This window comes from Nerophis lumbriciformis, linkage group LG30 (assembly GCF_033978685.3).
Source record: "Nerophis lumbriciformis linkage group LG30, RoL_Nlum_v2.1, whole genome shotgun sequence".
NCBI lineage: Eukaryota > Metazoa > Chordata > Actinopteri > Syngnathiformes > Syngnathidae > Nerophis > Nerophis lumbriciformis.
Genome location: NC_084577.2, coordinates 26,797,587 through 26,821,157, shown reverse-complemented (window position 1 = coordinate 26,821,157; position 23,571 = coordinate 26,797,587). Strand labels below are relative to the sequence as shown.

At 31.3% G+C, this 23,571-nt stretch overlaps 1 protein-coding gene across 1 annotated transcript in view; it reads left to right on the top strand.

The window, feature by feature from the left end:
* LOC133572820 (rho guanine nucleotide exchange factor 17-like) overlaps positions 1-23,571 on the top strand; it is a 158,221-nt gene that overhangs the window by 134,608 nt on the left and 42 nt on the right. Inside the window, exons 20-24 of the mRNA XM_061925848.1 lie at positions 4,866-5,014; positions 9,297-9,471; positions 9,557-9,652; positions 13,343-13,525; positions 22,465-23,571. The exon at positions 22,465-23,571 is cut by the window's right edge and continues 42 nt beyond it. Of these exons, the coding sequence (XP_061781832.1) occupies positions 4,866-5,014; positions 9,297-9,471; positions 9,557-9,652; positions 13,343-13,525; positions 22,465-22,664 (803 nt within the window). The 3' untranslated portion in view covers positions 22,665-23,571. The remainder of the gene's footprint in view (positions 1-4,865; positions 5,015-9,296; positions 9,472-9,556; positions 9,653-13,342; positions 13,526-22,464) is intronic.

The window sequence follows — 23,571 nt, the reverse complement described above, 5'->3', positions numbered from 1 at the left end:
AAAAAAATACCAAAAAGAAATTTCTTGGAAAAAATACAAAAATTAGGGGTATTTTATTTGAAGTAACAAATAAAATACCCCTAATTTTTTATTTTTTTTTCTTGTTTTTGAACACTGACTTTTTGCAAAAAAATACAAAAATTTGGCGTATTTTATTTGAACTACAAATAAAATACCCCTAATTTTTGTATTTTTTTTCTTCTTGTTTTTGAACACAGACTTTTTACAGTGTGGAAATTACACATCCACCCACACTGCAAAAAGTCAGTGTTCAAAAACAAAAACAAAAAATACAAAAATTAGGCGTATTTTATTTGAACTAACAAATAAAATACCCCTTAATTTTTGTATTTTTTTCAAAACATTTATTTTTTTATTTTTTGCTAAAAGTCAGTGTTCAAAAACAAGAAAAATAAAATAAAATAAAAATAAATACCCCTAAATAACAAATAAAATACCCCTAAATACAAAAAATAGGGGTATTTTATTTGTTAGTTCAAATAAAATACCCCTAATTTTTGTATTTTTTTTCTTGTTTTTGAACACTGACTTTTTGCAGTGTGGAAATTACACATCCACCCACACTTGTTTTCTTGTTCAAAAAACAAGAAAAAACAAAACAAAAATTAGGGGTATTTTATTTGAACTAACAAATAAAATACCACTAATTTTTGTATTTTTTGCAAAAAAAAAGTTGTATTTTTTTGCAAAAAGTCAGTGTTCAAAAACAAGAAAAAAATAGGGGTATTATATTTGAACTAACAAATAAAATACCCCTAATTTTTGTATTTTTTGCAAAACATTTTTTTGTATTTTTTGCATAAACTCAGTGTTCAAAAACAAGAAGAAAAAAATACAAAAATTAGGGGTATTTTATTTGAACCTAATTTTTGTTTTGTTTTTTCTTGAAAAAAATACCAAAAAGAAATTTCTTGAAAAAAATACAAAAATTAGGGGTATTTTATTTGAAGTAACAAATAAAATACCCCTAATTTTTGTATTTTTTTTCTTGTTTTTGAACACTGACTTTTTGCAAAAAATACAAAAATTAGGCGTATTTTATTTGAACTACAAATAAAATACCCCTAATTTTTGTAATTTTTTTTTCTTGTTTTTGAACACTGACTTTTTACAGCGTGGAAATTACACATCCACCCACACTGCAAAAAGTCAGTGTTCAAAAACAAAAACAAAAAATACAAAAATTAGGTGTATTTTATTTGAACTAACAAATAAAATACCCCCTAATTTTTGTATTTTTTTTCTTATTTTTGAACACTGACTTTTTGCAATGTGGAAATTACACATCCACTCACACTTGTTTTCTTGTTCAAAAACAAGAAAAAACAAAACAAAAATTAGGGGTATTTTATTTGAACTAACAAATAAAATACCCCTAATTTTTGTATTTTTTGCAACAACAAAAAAGTTGTATTTTCTGCAAAAAGTCAGTGTTCAAAAACAAGAAACAAAATAGGGGTATTATATTTGAACTAACAAATAAAATACCCCTAACTTTTGTATTTTTTGCATAAACTCAGTGTTCAAAAACAAGAAGAAAAAAATACAAAAATTAGGGGTATTTTATTTGTTAGTTCAAATAAAATACCCCTAATTTTTGTTTTGTTTTTTCTTGAAAAAAATACCAGAAAGAAATTTCTTGAAAAAAATACAAAAATTAGGTGTATTTTATTTGAAGTAACAAATACAATACCCCTAATTTTTGTATTTTTTTTCTTGTTTTTGAACACTGACTTTTTGCAAAAAATACAAAAATTAGGCTTATTTTATTTGAACTACAAATAAAATACCCCTAATTTTTGTAATTTTTTTTTCTTGTTTTTGAACACTGACTTTTTACAGTGTGGAAATTACACATCCACCCACACTGCAAAAAGTCAGTGTTCAAAAACAAAAACAAAAAATACAAAAATTAGGCGTATTTTATTTGAACTAACAAATAAAATACCCTTTAATTTTTGTATTTTTTGCAAAACATTTTTTTTGTATTTTTTGCTAAAAGTCAGTGTTCAAAAACAAGAAAAAAAGAAAAAGAACAATTAAATACCCCTAAATAACAAATAAAATACCCCTAAATACAAAAATATTTTTGTATTTTTTGCAAAAAAAAAAAGTTGTATTTTTTGCAAAAAGTCAGTGTTCAAAAACAAGAAAAAAAATAGGGGTATTATATTTGAACTAACAAATAAAATACCCCTAATTTTTGTATTTTTTGCAAAACATTTTTTTGTATTTTTTGCATAAACTCAGTGTTCAAAAACAAGAAGAAACAAATACAAAAATTAGGGGTATTTTATTTGTTAGTTCAAATAAAATACCCCTAATTTTTTTTTTTTTTTTTTTCTTGACAAAAATACCAAAAAGAAATTTCTTGAAAAAAATACAAAAATTAGGGGTATTTTATTTGAAGTAACAAATAAAATACCCCTAATTTTTTTATTTTTTTTTCTTGTTTTTGAACACTGACTTTTTACAGTGTGGAAATTACACATTCACCCACACTGCAAAAAGTCAGTGCTCAAAAACAAGGGAAAAAAATACAAAAATTAGGGGTATTTTATTTGAACTAACAAATAAAATACCCCTAATTTTTGTATTTTTTGCAAAAAAAAAAAAGTTGTATTTTTTGCAAAAAGTCAGTGTTCAAAAACGAAAAAAAATAGGGGTATTATATTTGAACTAACAAATAAAATACCCCTATTTTTTGTATTTTTTGCAAAACATTTTTTTGTATTTTTTGCATAAACTCAGTGTTCAAAAACAAGAAGAAAAAAATACAAAAATTAGGGGTATTTTATTTGTTAGTTCAAATAAAATACCCCTAATTTTTGTTTTTTTTTTTCTTGAAAAAAATACCAAAAAGAAGTTTCTTGAAAAAAATACAAAAATTAGGGGTATTTTATTTGAAGTAACAAATAAAATACCCCTAATTTTTGTAACTTTTTTTCTTGTTTTTGAACACTGACTTTTTGCAAAAAATACAAAAATTAGGCGTATTTTATTTGAACTACAAATAAAATACCCCTAATTTTTGTATGTTTTTTCTTCTTGTTTTTGAACACTGACTTTTTACAGTGTGGAAATTACACATCCACCCACACTGCAAAAAGTCAGTGCTAAAAAACAAGGGGAAAAAAATACAAAAATTAGGGGTGTTTTATTTGAACTAACAGATAAAATACCCCTAATTTTTGTATTTTTTATTCTTGTTTTTGAACACTGACTTTTTGCAGTATTAGGGGTATTTTATTTGAACTAAGAAATTAAATACCCCTAATTTTTGTATTTTTTTTTTCTTGTTTCTGAACACTGACTTTTTGCATTGTGGGTGGATGTGGATGTGTAATTTCAACACAATTTCAACAAAAGTCAGTGTTCAGAAACAAGAAAAAAAAACACAAAAATTAGGGGTATTTTATTTGTAGTTCAAACAAAATACGCCTAATTTTTGTATTTTTTGCAAAAAGTCAGTGTTCAAAAACAAGAAAAAAAATTACAAAAATTAGGGGTATTTTATTTGTTGGTTCAATTAAAATACCCCTAATTTTTGTATTTTCTTTCTTGAAAAAAATACCCCAAAAAATGTTCTTGAAAAAAATACAAAAATTAGGGGTATTTTATTTGAAGTAACAAATAAAATACCCCTAATTTTTGTATTTTTTTGTTCTTGTTTTTGAACACTGACTTTTTGCAGTGTGGAAATTACACATCCACCCACACTGCAAAAAGTCAGTGTTCAAAAACAAGGGAAAAAAATACAAAAATTAGGGGTGTTGTATTTGAACTAACAAATAAAATACCCCTAATTTTTGTATTTTTTGCAAAAAAATCTTCTTGTTTTTGAACACTGACTTTTTGCAGGAAAAAAACAAACAAAATTAGGGGTATTTTATTTTAACTAACAAATAAAATACCCCTATTTTTTTTATTTTTTCCCCAAACATTTTTTTGTATTTTATGCAAAAAGTCAGTGTTCAAAAATAAGAAAAACAAATACAAAAAATAGGGGTATTTTATTTGTTAATTCAAATAAAATACCCCTAATTGTTGTATTTTATTTCTTGAAAAAAATACCCCAAAAAAATGTTCTTGAAAAAAATAAAAAAATTAGGGGTATTTTATTTGAAGTAACAAATAAAATACCCCTAATTTTTGTCTTTTGTTTTTTCTTGTTTTTGAACACTGACTTTTTGCAGTGTGGAAATTACACATCCACCCACACTGCAAAAAGTCAGTGTTCAAAAACAAGGGGGGGAAAAAAAATAAAAAATTAGGGGTATTTTATTTGAACTAAGCAAAATTATCTGCCATTGGAACAAGAACATTTGGCTTGTCAAGGCTTTCCAAAACAAGTAAAATTAGCTAACCTCAATCAATCAATCAATCAATGTTTACTTATATAGGCCTAAATCACAAGTGTCTCAAAGGGCTGCACAAGCCACAACGACATCCTCGGCTCAGATCCCACATCAGGGCAAGGAAAAACTCAACCCAGTGGGATGACAATGAGAAACCTTGGAGAGGACCGCAGATGTGGGTAACTATTTAAAAAAAAAGTGTTTAAAGTGTACAGGAGTCCTGTATTGTTATTTTTCGTCACTACATCCCCATGTGGAGAGTGTTGAATCAAATAAATACATAAAAATCAATGAAATAGAATAAAACAATAAAAGACCACATGACTCACGCCCATTTAAAAGCCGGATAATAAAAGGTTTTAAAACGAGACTTCACTGGGATTTCTCGATACTAAAATGAGTTATAATGAATCAAAAGGAGGAGAGTAATTTGACAAGGAACACAAGAGTTTGTGCTCCTTTTAAGTCTCCATTTCTTATCTGCAGGCAGTTTCTGGGACCCCCAGTCGTCCCAGACCTTAATTTTGGGCACGCCCAGCAGCCCCGTCACCAAGATGGTTCCCGTGGGAGGGAAGCTGTGGTGCGGCTCCCTCAACCGAGTCCTCATCATCAACGCTACCAAGCTGGTGCAGGAGGTAAAGTGCTGGCTGATACTGGTCGGTCCCTTCCGGAATTTGCAATGTCGCGTAGTTTATAAACTCCCTGTATTCATCTATTTATCTAACATGTATTTACTCAGGCCAAGAATAATAAGAACCTATTTCCATTTGCAATGCTAACCCAGCAAAGAGGCAGCGTTTACATGTTAGAGATGTTGAAGCGTGATGATAATCTCATATTCTTTCTCCAACAAAAATGTGAGCTCTTTGTATAAACCTTAAAAGTCATATTTTGGTACTTGACGCATGCTTACTGTTGACATGCTAGCTTATTGTGCGAATTTGCACCGAGGAGTCATATATTTTGTTACCTGATGCTATCTGGCTAGCGTGCTAACTGTTAGCATTTCAGTTCGGCTTTTCAGCTTTCAAATATAAATCCACTTTATTTATATAACACTATTAAGAAACACACTGTTTCCAGAGTGTTGCATGTAAGAATAATAAAAAGTAATCTGATTAAACGTATTTAAAGTTATAGATACAATTTAAAAAATAATAATAATAATAATGAAAAAGATGAGAATTAAATACACCAAAATAAGTAAAAACAAATCAATAAAAACGTATTTAAAGTTATAGATACAATTAAAAAAATAAATAATAAAAATAATGAAAAATATGATAATTAAATACACCAAAATAAGTACCATTAAAAAATAATGAAAAAGATGAGAATTAAATACACCAAAATAAGTAAAAACAAATCAATAAAAACCTATTTAAAGTTATAGATACAATAAAAAAATAAAATAATAATAATAATGAAAAAGATGAGAATTAAATACACCAAAATAAGTAAAAACAAATCAATAAAAACCTATTTAAAGTTATAGATACAATAAAAAAAAAAATAAAAAAAAATAATGAAAAATATGATAATTAAATACACCGAAACAAGTACCATTAAAAAATAATGAAAAAGATGAGAATTAAATACACCAAAATAAATACAATTAAACAAAAAATTATAGTAAAATTAACGAAAAAGATGAGCATTAAATACACCAAAATAAGTAAAAACAAATCAATAAAAACATATTTAAAGTTTAAAATAAGTACAATTAAAAATAAAATAAAATAATAAATAAGTACAATTAAAAAAAATAATAATAATAATGAAAAAGATGAGAATTAAATACACCAAAATAAGTAAAAACAAATCAATAAAAACGTATTTAAAGTTATAGATACAATTAAAAACAATAATAATAATAATAATAATGAAAAAGATGAGAATTAAATACACCAAAATAAATACAATTAAAAAAATAATAAGAATAAAAATAATGAAAAAGATAATAATTAAATACACCAAAATAAGTAAAAACAAATCAATAAAAACGTATTTAAAGTTATAGATACAATTAAAAAAATAAATAATAAAAATAATGAAAAATATGATAATTAAATACACCAAAATAAGTACAATTAAAAAAATAAAAAATAATGAAAAAGATGAGAATTAAATACACCAAAATAAATACAATTAAACAAAAAATTATAGTAAAAATAACGAAAAAGATGAGAATTAAATACACCAAAATAAGTAAAAACAAATCAATAAAAACGTATTTAAAGTTATAGATACAATTAAAAAAAAAAATAATAATAATAATGAAAAAGATGAGAATTAAATACACCAAAATAAGTAAAAACAAATCAATAAAAACGTATTTAAAGTTATAGATAAAATTTAAAAATAATAATAATGAAAAAGATGAGAATTAAATACACCAAAATAAGTACAAACAAATCAATAAAAACGTATTTAAAGTTATAGATACAATTAAAAAAATAAATAATAAAAATAATGAAAAATATGATAATTAAATACACCAAAATAAGTACAATTAAAAAATAAAAATAAAAAATAATGAAAAAGATGAGAATTAAATACACCAAAATAAATACAATTAAACAAAAAATTATAGTAAAAATAACGAAAAAGATGAGAATTAAATACACCAAAATAAGTAAAAACAAATCAATAAAAACGTATTTAAAGTTATAGATACAATTAAAAAAAAAAAAAAAAAAATAATGAAAAAGATGAGAATTAAATACACCAAAATAAGTAAAAACAAATCAATAAAAATGTATTTAAAGTTATAGATACAATTTAAAAATAATAATAATGAAAAAGATGAGAATTAAATACACCAAAATAAGTAAAAACAAATCAATAAAAACGTATTTAAAGTTATACATACAATTAAAAAAATAAATAATAAAAATAATGAAAAATATGATGATTAAATACACCAAAATAAGTACAATTAAAAAATAAAAAATAATGAAAAAGATGAGAATTAAATACACCAAAATAAATACAATTAAACAAAAAATTATAGTAAAAATAACGAACAAGATGAGAATTAAATACACCAAAATAAGTAAAAACAAATCAATAAAAACGTATTTAAAGTTATAGATACAATAAATAAAAAAAATATTAAAAATAATGAAAAAGATGAGAATTAAATACACCAAAATAAGTAAAAACAAATCAATAAAAACGTATTTAAAGTTATAGATACAATTTAAAAAATAAAAATAAAAAAAATAATGAAAAATATGATAATTAAATACACCAAAATAAGTACAATTAAAAAATAAAAATAAAAAATAATGAAAAAGATGAGAATTAAATACACCAAAATAAATACAATTAAACAAAAAATTATAGTAAAAATAACGAAAAAGATGAGAATTAAATACACCAAAATAAGTAAAAACAAATCAATAAAAACGTATTTAAAGTTATAGATACAATTAAAAAAAAAATAATAATAAAAATAATGAAAAAGATGATAATTAAATACACCAAAATAAGTACAATTAAAAAATAAAAATAAAAAATAATGAAAAAGATGAGAATTAAATACACCAAAATAAATACAATTAAACAAAAAATTATAGTAAAAATAACAAAAAAGATGAGAATTAAATACACCAAAATAAGTAAAAACAAATCAATAAAAACGTATTTAAAGTTATAGATACAATTAAAAAAAAATTAAAATAAAAATAATGAAAAAGATGAGAATTAAATACACCAAAATAAGTAAAAACAAATCAATAAAAACGTATTTAAAGTTATTGATACAATTTAAAAATAATAATAATAATAGTGAAAAAGATGAGAATTAAATACACCAAAATAAGTAAAAACAAATCAATAAAAACGTATTTAAAGTTATAGATACAATTAAAAAAATAAATAATAAAAATAATGAAAAATTTGATAATTAAATACACCAAAATAAGTACAATTAAAAAAATAAAAAATAATAAAAATGATGAGAATTAAATACACCAAAATAAGTAAAAACAAATCAATAAAAACGTATTTAAAGTTATAGATACAATAAAAAAAAAAAAATAATAATAATAATAATAATGAAAAAGATGAGAATTAAATACACCAAAATAAATACAATTAAACAAAAAATTATAGTAAAAATAACGAAAAAGATGAGAATTAAATACACCAAAATAAGTAAAAACAAATCAATAAAAACGTATTTAAAGTTATAGATACAATTTAAAAATAATATTAAAAATAATGAAAAAGATGAGAATTAAATACACCAAAATAAGTAAAAACAAATCAATAAAAACGTATTTAAAGTTATAGATACAATTAAAAAAATAAATAATAATAATAATAATGAAAAAGATGAGAATTAAATACACCAAAATAAATACAATTAAAAAAAAAACGAATAAAAATAATGAAAAAGATGATAATTAAATACACCAAAATAAGTAAAAACAAATGAATAAAATAGAATAAACAATAAAAGACACAGAGGACCACATGACTCAAGCCGATTTAAAAACTAGAAAATAAAAGTTGGTATTGAGATGAAACTTTAAAAATTAACTCGCAATTTCTACTGAAATGTCAATTTCTAGTTACTAACATTCCAGTAGATATAATGAATGTAAACAGTACAGTACTGAGTATGTGCTTTTACTGCCATCTACTGTCTACTTTGAAGTCTGTGCGGGATAAAAGCAGTACAACGTCAATGCAGTATTTCTTTTCCCCTTTTTTGTTGAAATCCTGTGTTTTATGAGGTGAGCTTCACAAGAAACACTGAAAACATTACTAACAAATTCATAAAATCACAAGTTTGTGCAAGGCTTTTAAAAAGTCTCTTCTGAAAAAGATTCTGCCAATTCAGGCGATGACATAAAGCTGGCCAGTGATGTGGAGAAGACTTGATTGCAGATGTCGTCTCTGTCCCAGCACTGCCTGCAGGTGGGGGCGGACAGCAGCCGCTGCGTGACGTGCATGGTGGCGTACGGGCAGGGGGTGTGGTTGGCCCTGCAGGGCAGCGCCCATGTGAGGCTGTACCACGCCCAGACGCGGGAGAGCCTGGCGGAGGTGGACGTGGCGCCTGCCGTCCACAAGATGCTGGCGGGTAAGACGCCGTCGCAGGTCCGTCTCATCGGGCGCCGCCCTTCACCTCTGTCCTGCTCTTCGTCCTCCTCCTCCTCCTCACGCAGGTGCAGACGCCATCATCAGGCAGCACAAGGCGGCCTGCCTGAGAATCACAGCACTGCTGGCCTGCAAAGATCTCCTGTGGATCGGAACCAGCGCAGGTAAAGCTCGGCGTTTGATCCCTGGCAAACGTTGATGTTCCACTTGAAATCCTGCCTCAGCTACGGCTGGACGGTGAAATACATCAATGTGTATCGCCATCGACACATAATGTCAATAAAACTTCACTTTTTATATTTTTTCATGTCAAAAACACAAAATAGGCAATATTCTCCCCCCCAAAAAGTGTTAAAAAGTGTTAAAAAAAACTGTAAGTAAGTGTAACAAAGTGTTAAAAACTGTTAGGAACAGTTAGGAAGTGTTACAAAGTGTTAAAAACTGTTAAAAAAAACTGTAAGTAAGTGTAACAAAGTGTTAAAAACTGTTAGGAACAGTTAGGAAGTGTTACAAAGTGTTAAAAACTGTTACAAACTGTTAAAAAAAAACTGTCAGGAAGTGTTAAAAGCTGTTAGGAACAGTTACGAAGTGTTAACAACTGTAAGGAAGTGTTAAAAACTGTTAGGAAGTGTTACGAAGTGTTAAAAAATGTAAGGAAGTGTTAAAAACTGTTAGGAAGTGTTAAAAAAAAAAAAGGAAGTGTAACAAAGTGTTAAAAACTGTTAGGAAGTGTTACAAAGTGTTCAAATCTGTTAGGAAGTGTTAAAAACGGTTACAAACTGTTATTAAGTGTTAAAAACTATAAGGAAGTGTTAAAAACTGTTAGGAAGTGTTAAAAAAACAAAGGAAGTGTAACAAACTGTTAAAAACTGTTAGGAACAGTTAGGAAGTGTTAAAAACTGTTACGAACTGTTAACAAAAACTGGAAGGAAGTGTAACAAAGTGTTAGGAAGTGTTAAAAAAAAAACTAAAGAAGTGTAACAAAGTGTTAAAACCTGTTAGGAACAGTTAGGAAGTGTTAAAATCTGTTAGGAACTGTTAAAAACGGTTACGAACTGTTAAAAAAACTGTAAGGAAGTGTTAAAAGCTGTTAGGAACAGTTAGGAAGTGTTAAAAACTGTAAGGAAGTGTTAAAAACGGTTAGGAAGTGTGAAAAAAAACAAAGGAAGTGTAACAAAGTGTTAAAAACTGTTAGGAACAGTTAGGAAGTGTTACAAAGTTTTCAAATCTGTTAGGAAGTGTTAAAAACGGTTACAAAGTGTTAAAAACTGTAAGGAAGTGTTAACAACTGTTAGGAAGTGTTAAAAACTGTTACGAACTGTTAACAAAAACTGGGAGGAAGTGTAACAAAGTGTTAAAAACTGGTAGGAACTGTTAGGAAGTGTTACAAAGTGTTAAAATCTGTTAGGAACTGTTAAAAACGGTTACGAACTGTTAAAAAAAACTGTAAGGAAGTGTCAATAGCTGTTAGGAACTGTTAAAACGGTTGCGAACTGTTAAAAAAAACTGTAAGGAAGTCTTAAAAACTGTTAGGAAGTGTTTAAAAAAAGCTAAGGAAGTGTAACAAAGTGTTAAAAACTGTTAGGAACAGTTAGGAAGTGTTACAAAGTGTTAAAATCTGTTAGGAACTGTTAAAAACGGTTACGAAGTGTTAAAAACTGTTAGGAGGTGTTAAAAACTGTTAGGAACTGTTAAAAAAACTAAGGAAGTGTTAAAAGCTGTTAGGAACAGTTACAAAGTGTTAAAAACTGTTAGGAAGTGTTAAAAACTGTTAGGAACTGTTAAAAAAAATTGTTAGGAACAGTTAGAAAGTGTTAAAAACTGTTAGGAACTGTTAGAAAGGGTTAAAAACTGTTAGGAACAGTTAGGAAGTGTTACAAAGTGTTAAAATCTGTTAGGAACTGTTAAAAACGGTTACGAACTGTTAAAAAAACTGTAAGGAAGTGTTAAAAGCTGTTAGGAACTGTTAAAAACGGTTACGAACTGTTAAGAAAACTGTAAGGAAGTGTTAAAAGCTGTTAGGAAGTGTTACGAAGTGTTAAAAACTGTAAGGAAGTGTTAAAAACTGTTAGGGAGTGTTAAAAAAAAACCTAAGGAAGTGTAACAAAGTGTTAAAAACTGTTAGGAACAGTTAGGAAGTGTTACAAAGTGTTAAAATATGTTAGGAAGTGTTAAAAACTGTTACGAACTGTTACAAAAACTGTAAGGAAGTGTTAAAAGCTGTTAGGAACAGTTACGAAGTGTTAAAAACTGTTAGGAGGTGTTAAAAACTGTTAGGAACTGTTAAAAAAACTAAGGAAGTGTTAAAAGCTGTTAGGAACAGTTACGAAGTGTTAAAAACTGTTAGGAAGTGTTAAAAACTGTTAGGAACTGTTAAAAAAAATTGTTAGGAACAGTTAGAAAGTGTTACAAACTGTAAGGAAGTGTTACAAAGTGTTAAAATATGTTAGGAACAGTTAGGAAGTGGTAAAAACTGTTAGGAACTGTTAGGAAGTGTTAAAAACTGTTAACAAAAACTGTAAGGAAGTGTTAAAAGCTGTTAGGGACAGTTACGAAGTGTTAAGAACTGTTAGGAGGTGTTAAAAACTGTTAGGAACTGTTAAAAAAACTAAGGAAGTGTTAAAAACTGTTAGGAACAGTTACGAAGTGTTAAAAACTGTTGGTAGGTGTTAAAAACTGTTGGTAGGTGTTAAAAACTGTTAGGAACTGTTAAAAAAAACTGTAAGGAAGTGTTAAAAAAAACTGTAAGGAAGAGTTAAAATCTGTTAGGAACAGTTACGAAGTGTTAAAAACTGTTAGGAAGTGTTAAAAACTGTTAGGAACTGTTAAAAAAATTGTAAGGAAGTGTAACAAAGTGTTAAAAACTGTTAGGAACAGTTAGAAAGTGTTAAAAACTGTAAGGAAGTGTCACAAAGTGTTAAAATCTGCTAGGAACAGTTAGAAAGTGTTAAAAACTGTAAGGAAGTGGTAAAAACTGTTAGGAACTGTTAAAAAAATGGTAAGGAAGTGTAACAAAGTGTTAAAAACTGTTAGGAACAGTTAGGAAGTGTTACAAAGTGTTAAAACTGTTAGGAACAGTTAGGAAGTGTTAAAAACTGTTAACAAAAACTGTAAGGAAGTGTTAAAAGCTGTTAGGAACAGTTACGAGGTGTTAAAAACTGTTAGGAACTGTTAAAAAAACTGTAAGGAAGTGTTAAAAGCTGTTAGGAAGTGTTAAAAAAACTGTAAGGAAGTGTTAAAAGCTGTTAGGAACTGTTAAAAAAACTGTAAGGAAGTGTTAAAAGCTGTTAGGAAGTGTTAAAAAAAACTGTAAGGAAGTGTTAAAAGCTGTTAGGAACTGTTACGAAGTGTTAAAAAAAACTGTAAGGAAGTGTTAAAAGCTGTTAGGAACAGTTACGAAGTGTTAAAAACTGTTAGGAAGTGTTAAAAGCTGTTAGGAACTGTTAAAAAAATTGTAAGGAAGTGTAACAAAGTGTTAAAAACTGTTAGGAACAGTTAGAAAGTGTTAAAAACTGTAAGGAAGTGTTACAAAGTGTTGAAGTCTGTTAAGAACAGTTAGGGAGTGTTAAAAACTGTTAGGAAATGGTAAAAAAAAAAACCTGGCTCAGAGGAGCAGTGTGATGTAGCACTACGCCAGAAAAGTAGTTCCTCGGCGTTAGCTCCACCAATGTCGTTATTGTTAAATATGAAGGTCACGACAGCAATGTTGTTGTTTTTTTTTTTTTAGAGCGCTCTATTGGCGTAATAGATCCAGCCATAATGCCTGCATTGTTAGCCGCCTCTTACTAACAGTTGTTTACTATTTAGAACGCACACAAAAAGGGAAAGACCTGAAAGTGTGTTTCCCCCCCCAGGTGTGGTCCTCACCCTGGCGATACCAGCAGTCACGTCTGGGACGGCAGCTTGTGCGCTGAAAGGCCCCCCGCTTCCCATGGGCTCCGCACACGGACACACGGGCCACGTTCGATTCCTGACCTCTATCGAGCTGCCGGAAGGTTCCGGAATGACGTTCCCGCCTCCGGTGTCGGACTCCACAGGTACAGTTTTGGAAGAAAACAAATAGGATAGGTTGCGACCTCTAAAGGTTTAGCCTGGCAAGTTACCTGGTTACTACTTTCCCCCGAGCTTTTCTTCCTGTCACTCACGCACACCAGTGACCCGGAGAGATGCAGCAGTGCCCCAGAGAACAACAGAGAAGAAGTTACGATGCTGATTTTAAGATAATGAGAATCTTGAGGACGCTCACATTCCGATTCTCGGGGCGACGATTCCATTCTCATAATATTTGACTTGGTGTAAAAATGAAAATCAAACCTTAAAGTAGGTTAGAGATCACAAAAGCTCCTCTTGGCTGCCGACGACGTACGACTTTTACACGAAGTGGTGGCCGCAAAAATGTTACGAAATGTTAAAAACTGTTAGGAACTGTTATAAAGTGTTAGGAAGTATTACGAACGGTTAGGAACTGTTACGAAGTGTTAGAAACTGTTAGAAACTGTTACAAAGTGCTAAAAACTGTTAGAAACTGTTAAGAAGTGTTACCAAGTGGTAAAAACTGTTAGGAACTGTTAAAAAAAACTGTAAGGAAGTGTGACAAAGTGTTAAAAACTGTTAGGAACTGTTAAAAACTGTAAGGAAGACTAACGAAGTGTTAAGAACTGTTAAAAAAAACTGTAAGGAAGTGTTAAAAGCTGTTAGGAACAGTTAAAAAGTGTTAAAAACTGTTAGGAAGTGTCAAAAACTGTTAGGAAGTGTAACAAAGTGTTAAAAACGGTTAGGAACAGTTAGAACGTGTTAAAACTGTTAAACTGTTAAAAAAAAACTCTAAGGAAGTCTAACTAAGTGTTAAAAACTGTTACGAACTGTTAAAAAAAACTGTAAGGAATTGTTAAAAGCTGTTAGGAACAGTTACGAAGTGTTAAAAACTGTAAGGAAGTGTCAAAAACTGTTAGGAAGTGTTAAAAAAAACTGTTAGGAAGTGTCAAAAACTGTTAGGAAGTGTTAAAAAAAACTGTTAGGAAGAGTAACAAAGTGTTTAAAACTGTTAAAACAGTTAGAAAGTGTTACAAACTGTTAGGAACTGTTAAAAAAAACTCTAAGGAAGTCTAACTAAGTGTTAAAAACTGTTACGAACTGTTTAAAAAAAACTGTAAGGAATTGTTAAAAGCTGTTAGGAACAGTTACGAAGTGTTAAAAACTGTTAGGAAGTGTCAAAAACTGTTAGGAAGTGTTAAAAAAAACTGTTAGGAAGTGTCAAAAACTGTTAGGAAGTGTTAAAAAAAAACTGTTAGGAAGGGTAACAAAGTGTTAAAAACTGTTAAAACAGTTAGAAAGTGTTACAAACTGTTAGGAACTGTTAAAAAAAACTCTAAGGAAGTCTAACGAAGTGTTAAAAACTGTCAGGAACAGTTAGAAAGTGTTACAAACTGTTAAAAACTGTTAGGAACTGTTAAAAACTCTATTGAAATCTAACAAAGTGTTAAAAATTGTTACGAACCGTAAAAAAAACTTGTAAGGAAGTGTTAAAAGCTGTTAGGAACAGTTACTAAGTGTTAAAAACTGTTAGGAAGTGTCAAAAACTGTTAGGAAGTGTTAAAAAAAACTGTTAGGAAGAGTAACAAGGTGTTAAAAACTGTTAAGAATAGTTAGAAAGTGTTACAAACTGTTAGGAACTGTTAAAAAAAACTGTAAGGAATTGTTAAAAGCTGTTAGGAACAGTTACGAAGTGTTAAAAACTGTTAGGAAGTGTCAAAAACTGTTAGGAAGTGTCAAAAACTGTTAGGAAGTGTTAAAAAAAACTGTTAGGAAGTGTCAAAAACTGTTAGAAAGTGTTAAAAAAACTGTTAGGAAGAGTAACCAAGTGTTAAAAACTGTTAAAACAGTTAGAAAGTGTTACAAACTGTTAGGAACTGTTAAAAAAAACTCTAAGGAAGTCTAACGAAGTGTTAAAAATTGTTAAAAAAAACTGTAAGGAAGTCTAACGAAGTGTTAAAAACTGTTACGAAACTGTTAAAAAAAACTGTAAGGTAATGTTAAAAGCTGTTAGGAACAGTTACGAAGTGTTAAAAACTGTTAGGAAGTGTTAAAAACTGTTAGGAACTGTTAAAAAACTGTAAGGAAGTGTAACAAAGTGTTAAAAACTGTTAGGAACAGTTAGAAAGTGTTACAAATTGTTAAAAACTGTTAGGAACTGTTAAAAAACTTTAAGGAAGTCTAACGAAGTGTTAAAAACTGTTACGAACTGTTAAAAAAAATTATAAGGAAGTGTTAAAAGCTGTTAGGAACAGTTACGAAGTGTAAAAAACTGTTAGGAACTGTTAAGAAAAAACTAAGGAAGTGTTACAAAGTGTTGAAATCTGTTAGGAACTGTTAGAAACAGGAAGTGTTAAGAAGTGTTACAAACTGTTAGGAAGTGTTAAAAACTGTTAGGAACTGTTAAATAAAACTGTAAAGAAGTGTAACAAAGTGTTAAAAACTATTAGGAACAGTTTGAAAGTGTTACAAACTATTAAAAACTGTTAGGAACTGTTAAAAACTCTGAGGAAGTCTAACGAAGTGTTAAAACAGTTACGAACTGTTAAAAAAACTCTAAGGAAGTGTTAAAAGCTGTTAGGAACAGTTATGAAGTGTTAAAAACTGTTAGGAACTGTTAAAAAAACCTCTAAGGGAATCTACTCAGTGGCCTAGTGGTTAGAGTGTCCGCCCTGAGATCGGTAGGTTGTGAGTTCAAACCTCGGCCGAGTCATACCAAAGACTATAAAAATGGGACCCATTACCTCCCTGCTTGGCACTCAGTATCAAGGGTTGGAATTGGGGGTTAAATCACCAAAATGATTCCCGGGCGCGGCCACTGCTGCTGCCCACTGCTCCCCTCACCTCCCAGGGGGTGATCAAGGGTGATGGGTCAAATGCAGAGAATAATTTCGCCACACCTAGTGTGTGTGTGACAATCATTGGTACTTTAACTTTTTAACTTTAACGAAGTGTTAAAAACTGTTGCGAACCGTAAACAAAACTTGTAAGGAAGTGTTAAAAGCTATTAGGAACAGTTACGAAGTGTTAAAAACTGTTAGGAAGTGTCAAAAAAAACTCTAAGGAAGTGTAACGAAGTGTTAAAAACTGTTAGGAACAGTTAGGAAGTGTTACAAATTGTTAAAATCTGTTAGGAACTGTTAGAAACAAACACAGCCAAGAAGTGTTAAGAAGTGTTAAGAAGTCTTAGGAACTGTTGGAAACAGGAAGTGTTAAGAGGTGTTACGAGAACAGTTAGGAAGTGTTAAGAGGTGTTACAAACTGTTAGGAAGTGTTACAAAGTGTTAGAAACAGGAAGTGTTAAGAGGTGTTACAAACTGTTAGGAAGTGTTACAAAGTGTTAGAAACAGGAAGTGTTAAGAGGTGTTACAAACTGTTAGGAAGTGTTACAAAGTGTTAGAAACAGGAAGTGTTAAGAGGTGTTACAAACAGGAAATGCTACAAAGTGTTAGAAACAGGAAGTGTTAAGAAGTGTTACGAACTGTTAGGAAGTGTTAAAAAGTGTTAGAAACAGAAAGTCTTAAGAGGTGTTACAAACTGTGAGGAAATGTTACAAAGTGTTAGAAACAGTTAAGAACTATTAAAAAAAAACTAAGGAAGTGCAATGAAGTGTTAAAAACTTTTAGGAACAGTTACGAAGTGTTACAAAGTGTTAAAATCTGTTAGGAACTGTTAGAAACAAACACAGCCAAGAAGTGTTAAGAAGTGTTAAGAAGTCTTAGGAACTGTTGGAAACAGGAAGTGTTAAGAGGTGTTACGAGAACAGTTAGGAAGTGTTAAGAGGTGTTACAAACTGTTAGGAAGTGTTACAAAGTGTTAGAAACAGGAAGTGTTAAGAGGTGTTACAAACTGTTAGGAAGTGTTACAAAGTGTTAGAAACAGGAAGTGTTAAGAGGTGTTACAAACTGTTAGGAAGTGTTACAAAGTGTTAGAAACAGGAAGTGTTAAGAGGTGTTACAAACAGGAAATGCTACAAAGTGTTAGAAACAGGAAGTGTTAAGAAGTGTTACGAACTGTTAGGAAGTGTTAAAAAGTGTTAGAAACAGAAAGTCTTAAGAGGTGTTACAAACTGTGAGGAAATGTTACAAAGTGTTAGAAACAGTTAAGAACTATTAAAAAAAAACTAAGGAAGTGCAATGAAGTGTTAAAAACTTTTAGGAACAGTTACGAAGTGTTACAAAGTGTTAAAATCTGTTAGGAACTGTTAGAAACAGGAAGTGTTAAGAAGTGTTACGAACCGTTAGCAAGTGTTACGAACTGTTAGGAACTGTTAAAAAGTGTTAGGAAGTGTTACAAAGTGTTAGAAACAGGAAGTGTTAAAAGGTGTTACAAACTGTTAGGAAGTGTTACAAAGTGTTAGAACCAGGAAGTGTTAAGAGGTGTTACGAACTGTTAGGAAGTGTTACAAAGTGTTAGAACCAGGAAGTGTTAAAAGGTGTTACAAACAGTTAGGAAGTGTTACAAAGTGTTAGAACCAGGAAGTGTTAAGAGGTGTTACGAACAGTTAGGAAGTGTTACAAAGTGTTAGAAACAGGAAGTGTTAAGAGGTGTTACAAACAGCTAGGAAGTGTTACAAAGTGTTAGAAACAGGAAGTGTTAAGAGGTGTTACAAACTGTTAGGAAGTGTTACAAAGTGTTAGAAACAGGAAGTGTTAAGAGGTGTTACAAACTGTTAGGAAGTGTTACAAAGTGTTAGAAACAGGAAGTGTTAAGAGGTGTTACAAACAGCTAGGAAGTGTTACAAAGTGTTAGAACCAGGAAGTGTTAAGAGGTGTTACAAACTGTTAGGAAGTGTTACAAAGTGTTAGAAACAGGAAGTGTTAAGAGGTGTTACAAACTGTTAGGAAGTGTTACAAAGTGTTGGAAACAGGAAGTGTTAAGAGGTGTTACAAACTGTTAGGAAGTGTTACAAAGTGTTAGAAACAGGAAGTGTTAAGAGGTGTTACAAACTGTTAGGAAGTGTTACAAAGTGTTAGAAACAGGAAGTGTTAAGAGGTGTTACAAACCGTTAGGAAGTGTTACAAAGTGTTAGAAACAGGAAGTGTTAAGAGGTGTTACAAACCGTTAGGAAGTGTTACAAAGTGTTAGAAACAGGAAGTGTTAAAAGGTGTTACAAACAGTTAGGAAGTGTTACAAAGTGTTAGAAACAGGAAGTGTTAAGAGGTGTTACGAACTGTTAGGAAGTGCTACAAAGTGTTAGAAACAGGAAGTGTTAAGAGGTGTTACAAACTGTTAGGAAGTGTTACAAAGTGTTAGAAACAGGAAGTGTTAAAAGGTGTTACAAACTGTTAGGAAGTGTTACAAAGTGTTAGAACCAGGAAGTGTTAAGAGGTGTTACGAACTGTTAGGAAGTGTTACAAAGTGTTAGAACCAGGAAGTGTTAAAAGGTGTTACAAACAGTTAGGAAGTGTTACAAAGTGTTAGAACCAGGAAGTGTTAAGAGGTGTTACGAACAGTTAGGAAGTGTTACAAAGTGTTAGAAACAGGAAGTGTTAAGAGGTGTTACAAACAGCTAGGAAGTGTTACAAAGTGTTAGAAACAGGAAGTGTTAAGAGGTGTTACAAACTGTTAGGAAGTGTTACAAAGTGTTAGAAACAGGAAGTGTTAAGAGGTGTTACAAACTGTTAGGAAGTGTTACAAAGTGTTAGAAACAGGAAGTGTTAAGAGGTGTTACAAACAGCTAGGAAGTGTTACAAAGTGTTAGAACCAGGAAGTGTTAAGAGGTGTTACAAACTGTTAGGAAGTGTTACAAAGTGTTAGAAACAGGAAGTGTTAAGAGGTGTTACAAACTGTTAGGAAGTGTTACAAAGTGTTAGAAACAGGAAGTGTTAAGAGGTGTTACAAACTGTTAGGAAGTGTTACAAAGTGTTAGAAACAGGAAGTGTTAAGAGGTGTTACAAACCGTTAGGAAGTGTTACAAAGTGTTAGAAACAGGAAGTGTTAAGAGGTGTTACAAACCGTTAGGAAGTGTTACAAAGTGTTAGAAACAGGAAGTGTTAAAAGGTGTTACAAACAGTTAGGAAGTGTTACAAAGTGTTAGAAACAGGAAGTGTTAAGAGGTGTTACGAACTGTTAGGAAGTGCTACAAAGTGTTAGAAACAGGAAGTGTTAAGAGGTGTTACAAACTGTTAGGAAGTGTTACAAAGGGTTAGAAACAGGAAGTGTTAAGAGGTGTTACAAACTGTTAGGAAGTGTTACAAAGTGTTAGAAACAGGAAGTGTTAAGAGGTGTTACAAACTGTTAGGAAGTGTTACAAAGTGTTAGAAACAGTTAAGAACTATTAAAAAAAACTAAGGAAGTGCATTGAAGTGTTAAAAACTTTTAGGAACAGTTAGGAAGTGTTACAAAGTGTTAAAATCTGTTAGGAACTGTTAGAAACAGGAAGTGTTAAGAAGTGTTACGAACCGTTAGCAAGTGTTACGAACTGTTAGGAACTGTTAAAAAGTGTTAGGAAGTGTTACAAAGTGTTAGAAACAGGAAGTGTTAAGAGGTGTTACAAACTGTTAGGAAGTGTTACAAAGTGTTAGAAACAGGAAGTGTTAAGAGGTGTTACAAACTGTTAGGAAGTGTTACAAAGTGTTAGAAACAGGAAGTGTTAAGAGGTGTTACAAACAGCTAGGAAGTGTTACAAAGTGTTAGAACCAGGAAGTGTTAAGAGGTGTTACAAACTGTTAGGAAGTGTTACAAAGTGTTAGAAACAGGAAGTGTTAAGAGGTGTTACAAACTGTTAGGAAGTGTTACAAAGTGTTAGAAACAGGAAGTGTTAAGAGGTGTTACAAACTGTTAGGAAGTGTTACAAAGTGTTAGAAACAGGAAGTGTTAAGAGGTGTTACAAACTGTTAGGAAGTGTTACAAAGTGTTAGAAACAGGAAGTGTTAAGAGGTGTTACAAACAGGAAATGTTACAAAGTGTTAGAAACAGGAAGTGTTAAGAAGTGTTACAAACTGTTAGGAAGTGTTACAAAGTGTTAGAAACAGGAAGTGTTAAGAGGTGTTACGAACTGTTAGGAAGTGTTACAAAGTGTTAGAAACAGGAAGTGTTAAGAGGTGTTACAAACTGTTAGGAAGTGTTACAAAGTGTTAGAAACAGGAAGTGTTAAGAGGTGTTACAAACTGTTAGGAAGTGTTACAAAGTGTTAGAAACAGTTAAGAACTATTAAAAAAAACTAAGGAAGTGCAATGAAGTGTTAAAAGCTGTTAGGAACAGTTACGAACTGTTACAAAGTGTTAAAATCTGTTAGGAACTGTTAGAAACAGGAAGTGTTAAGAAGTGTTACGAACCGTTAGCAAGTGTTACGAACTGTTAGGAACTGTTAAAAAGTGTTAGGAAGTGTTACAAAGTGTTAGAAACAGGAAGTGTTAAGAGGTGTTACAAACTGTTAGGAAGTGTCAAAAACTGTTAGGAAGTGTTAAAAAAACTGTTAGGGAGAGTAACAAAGTGTTAAAAACTGTTAAGAACAGTTAGAAAGTGTTACAAACTGTTAGGAACTGTTAAAAAAAACTCTAAGGAAGTCTAACGAAGTGTTAAAAACTGTTACGAACTGTTAAAACTGTAATGAAGTGTTAAAAGCTGTTAGGAACAGATAGGAAGTGTTAAAAACTGTTAGGAAGTGTTAAAATTGTTAGGAAGTGTTAAAAACTGTTAGGAACAGTTAGAAAGTGTTACAAACTGTTAAAAACTGTTCGGCACTGTTAAAAAAAACTCTATAAGGAAATCTAACAAAGTGTTAAAAACTGTTACGAACCGTAAAAAAAACTTGTAAGGAAGTGTTAAAAGTTGTTAGGAACTGTCTAAAAAACTGTAAGGAAGTGTAACAAAGTGTTAAAAATTGTTAGGAACAGTTAGGAAATGTTACAAAGTGTTAAAAACTGTTAGGAACTGTTAAAAAAACTAAGGAAGTGTAACGAAGTGTTAAAAACTGTTAGGGACAGTTAGGAAGTGTTACAAATTGTTCAAATCGGTTAAGAACTGTTCGAAACAGGAAGTGTTAACAAGTGTTACGAACTGTTAGGAAGTGTTACGAAGTGTTAGGAACCGTTAGAAACAAAAGCAGCCGGTACGTGTTAAGAAGTCTTAGGAACTGTTAGAAACAGGAAGTGTTACGAACTGTTAGGAAGTGTTACGAGGCGTTACGAACTGTTAGGAAGTGTTACAAAGTGTTAGAAACAGAAAGTCTTAAGAGGTGTTACGAAGTGTTACGAGGCGTTACGAACTGTTAAGAAGCGTTACAAAGTGTTAGAAACAGAAAGTGTTAAGAGGTGTTACGAACTGTTAGGAAGTGTTACAACGTGTTAGAAACAGTTAAGAACTATTAAAACAAACTAAGGAAGAGCAACGAAGTGTTAAAAACTGTTAGGAACAGTTACGAAGTGTTACAAAGTGTTAAAATCTGTTAGGAACTGTTAGAAACAGGAAGTGTTACGAACTGTTAGGAAGTGTTACGAACTGTTAAAAAGTGTTACGAAGTGTTAGGAACTGTTAGAAACAAAAACAGCCAGGAAGTGTTAGAAACAGGAAGTGTTAAGAGGTGTTAGGAAGTGTTAGGAAGTGTTACAAAGTGTTAGAAACAGGAAGTGTTAAGAGGTGTTACAAACTGTTAGGAAGTGTTACAAAGTGTTAGAAACAGGAAGTGTTAAGAAGTGTTACAAACTGTTAGGAAGTGTTACAAAGTGTTAGAAACAGGAAGTGTTAAGAAGTGTTACAAACTGTTAGGAAGTGTTACAAAGTGTTAGAAACAGGAAGTGTTAAGAAGTGTTACAAACTGTTAGGAAGTGTTACAAAGTGTTAGAAACAGGAAGTGTTAAGAGGTGTTACAAACTGTTAGGAAGTGTTACAAAGTGTTAGAAACAGGAAGTGTTAAGAAGTGTTACAAAGTGTTAGAAAGAGTTAAGAAGTGTTAGAAGAGCAGTATGAAAGTGTTTCATCTGGCGTGTGTCCCAAACAGGCAAAGCGTCTCACGGCGTGGACGCTAACCTCCAGCGGCGCGACTCGGCTCGCCGCCGCGCCTCCGCCCACCCGCCCCCGAAAAGCGACCACCTGGTGATATCGGGCGGCGACGGCTACGAGGACTTCCGGCTCAACAACAGCGGCGAGAGCGTGGGCCGTGACGACAGCACCAACCACCTCCTGCTGTGGAGGGCGTGACCTCCTCTCGCCATCCCACCGCACTCTCAAGTCCTCCTTTACTGAAGGAGCGTGGGACCTGAAGGCGGACCTGAGGTCAGTGGGACCTGAAGGCGGACCTGAGGTCAGTGGTCATCAGGTTGAAGGCCGCACATGAACCGAGTCCAGCGCCGCTCAGAGTCATGTACAGTATTTATGCCTTGTCAGCACTTAATTTATAGGACCTGAGTCGTGGACCTGAGGAGGTCGCTCCTTGCAGACCCAGATCAGAACCTGACCAAAACCCTCCCGCAGGAAGTGACACCAGTAATCCCTTCCAGACGCCCAAAACGGGAACAGGTTTCATGGAGAACCCAATAAAGAACCGGGACTCTGTTCCCGAAAGTCGCCGGTCCCGAGTCCCACGTGGTCCCACATTTCCTGAACGGTTTCGGCAAAATCCGCTCATAACTTTCCCACATGGAGTGAACCCTCTTGTCGGTCATCCACTGTCCTTGTCTCTGCGGGTGGAGGCGGGGCCGCTAACACACACACACGTAAAATATTTCATTTCAAACACACACTTTTGCGATCTGCGAGCTAAAGAACCAATCTTAAAGAGCTTTCATTTTCTCAGTGGGAAATAAAAACGTGGATTTTGCCGTAAAAAAAAAAACCTGACAGCTTAATCGCCAAAATTTTACCGAAAAAATAACAGTAGTGCCGATTTTCATTTACAGTAACACGCTGTAAATAAAAAACTGGCCACAATTTATCGTAAAAATATATATTTTTTCCACTTACAGCAAAACACTGTAAAAACAACAACCGGAAATTTTACGGTAAAAAAAAAAAAAAAAAATAGTGTTAGCGCAGTCTCCAGAAATGTAACGTTTTTTTTACGTGAAGTTACTGTAAATTGAAACACGGCTGTTATTTTTTTTTTTAC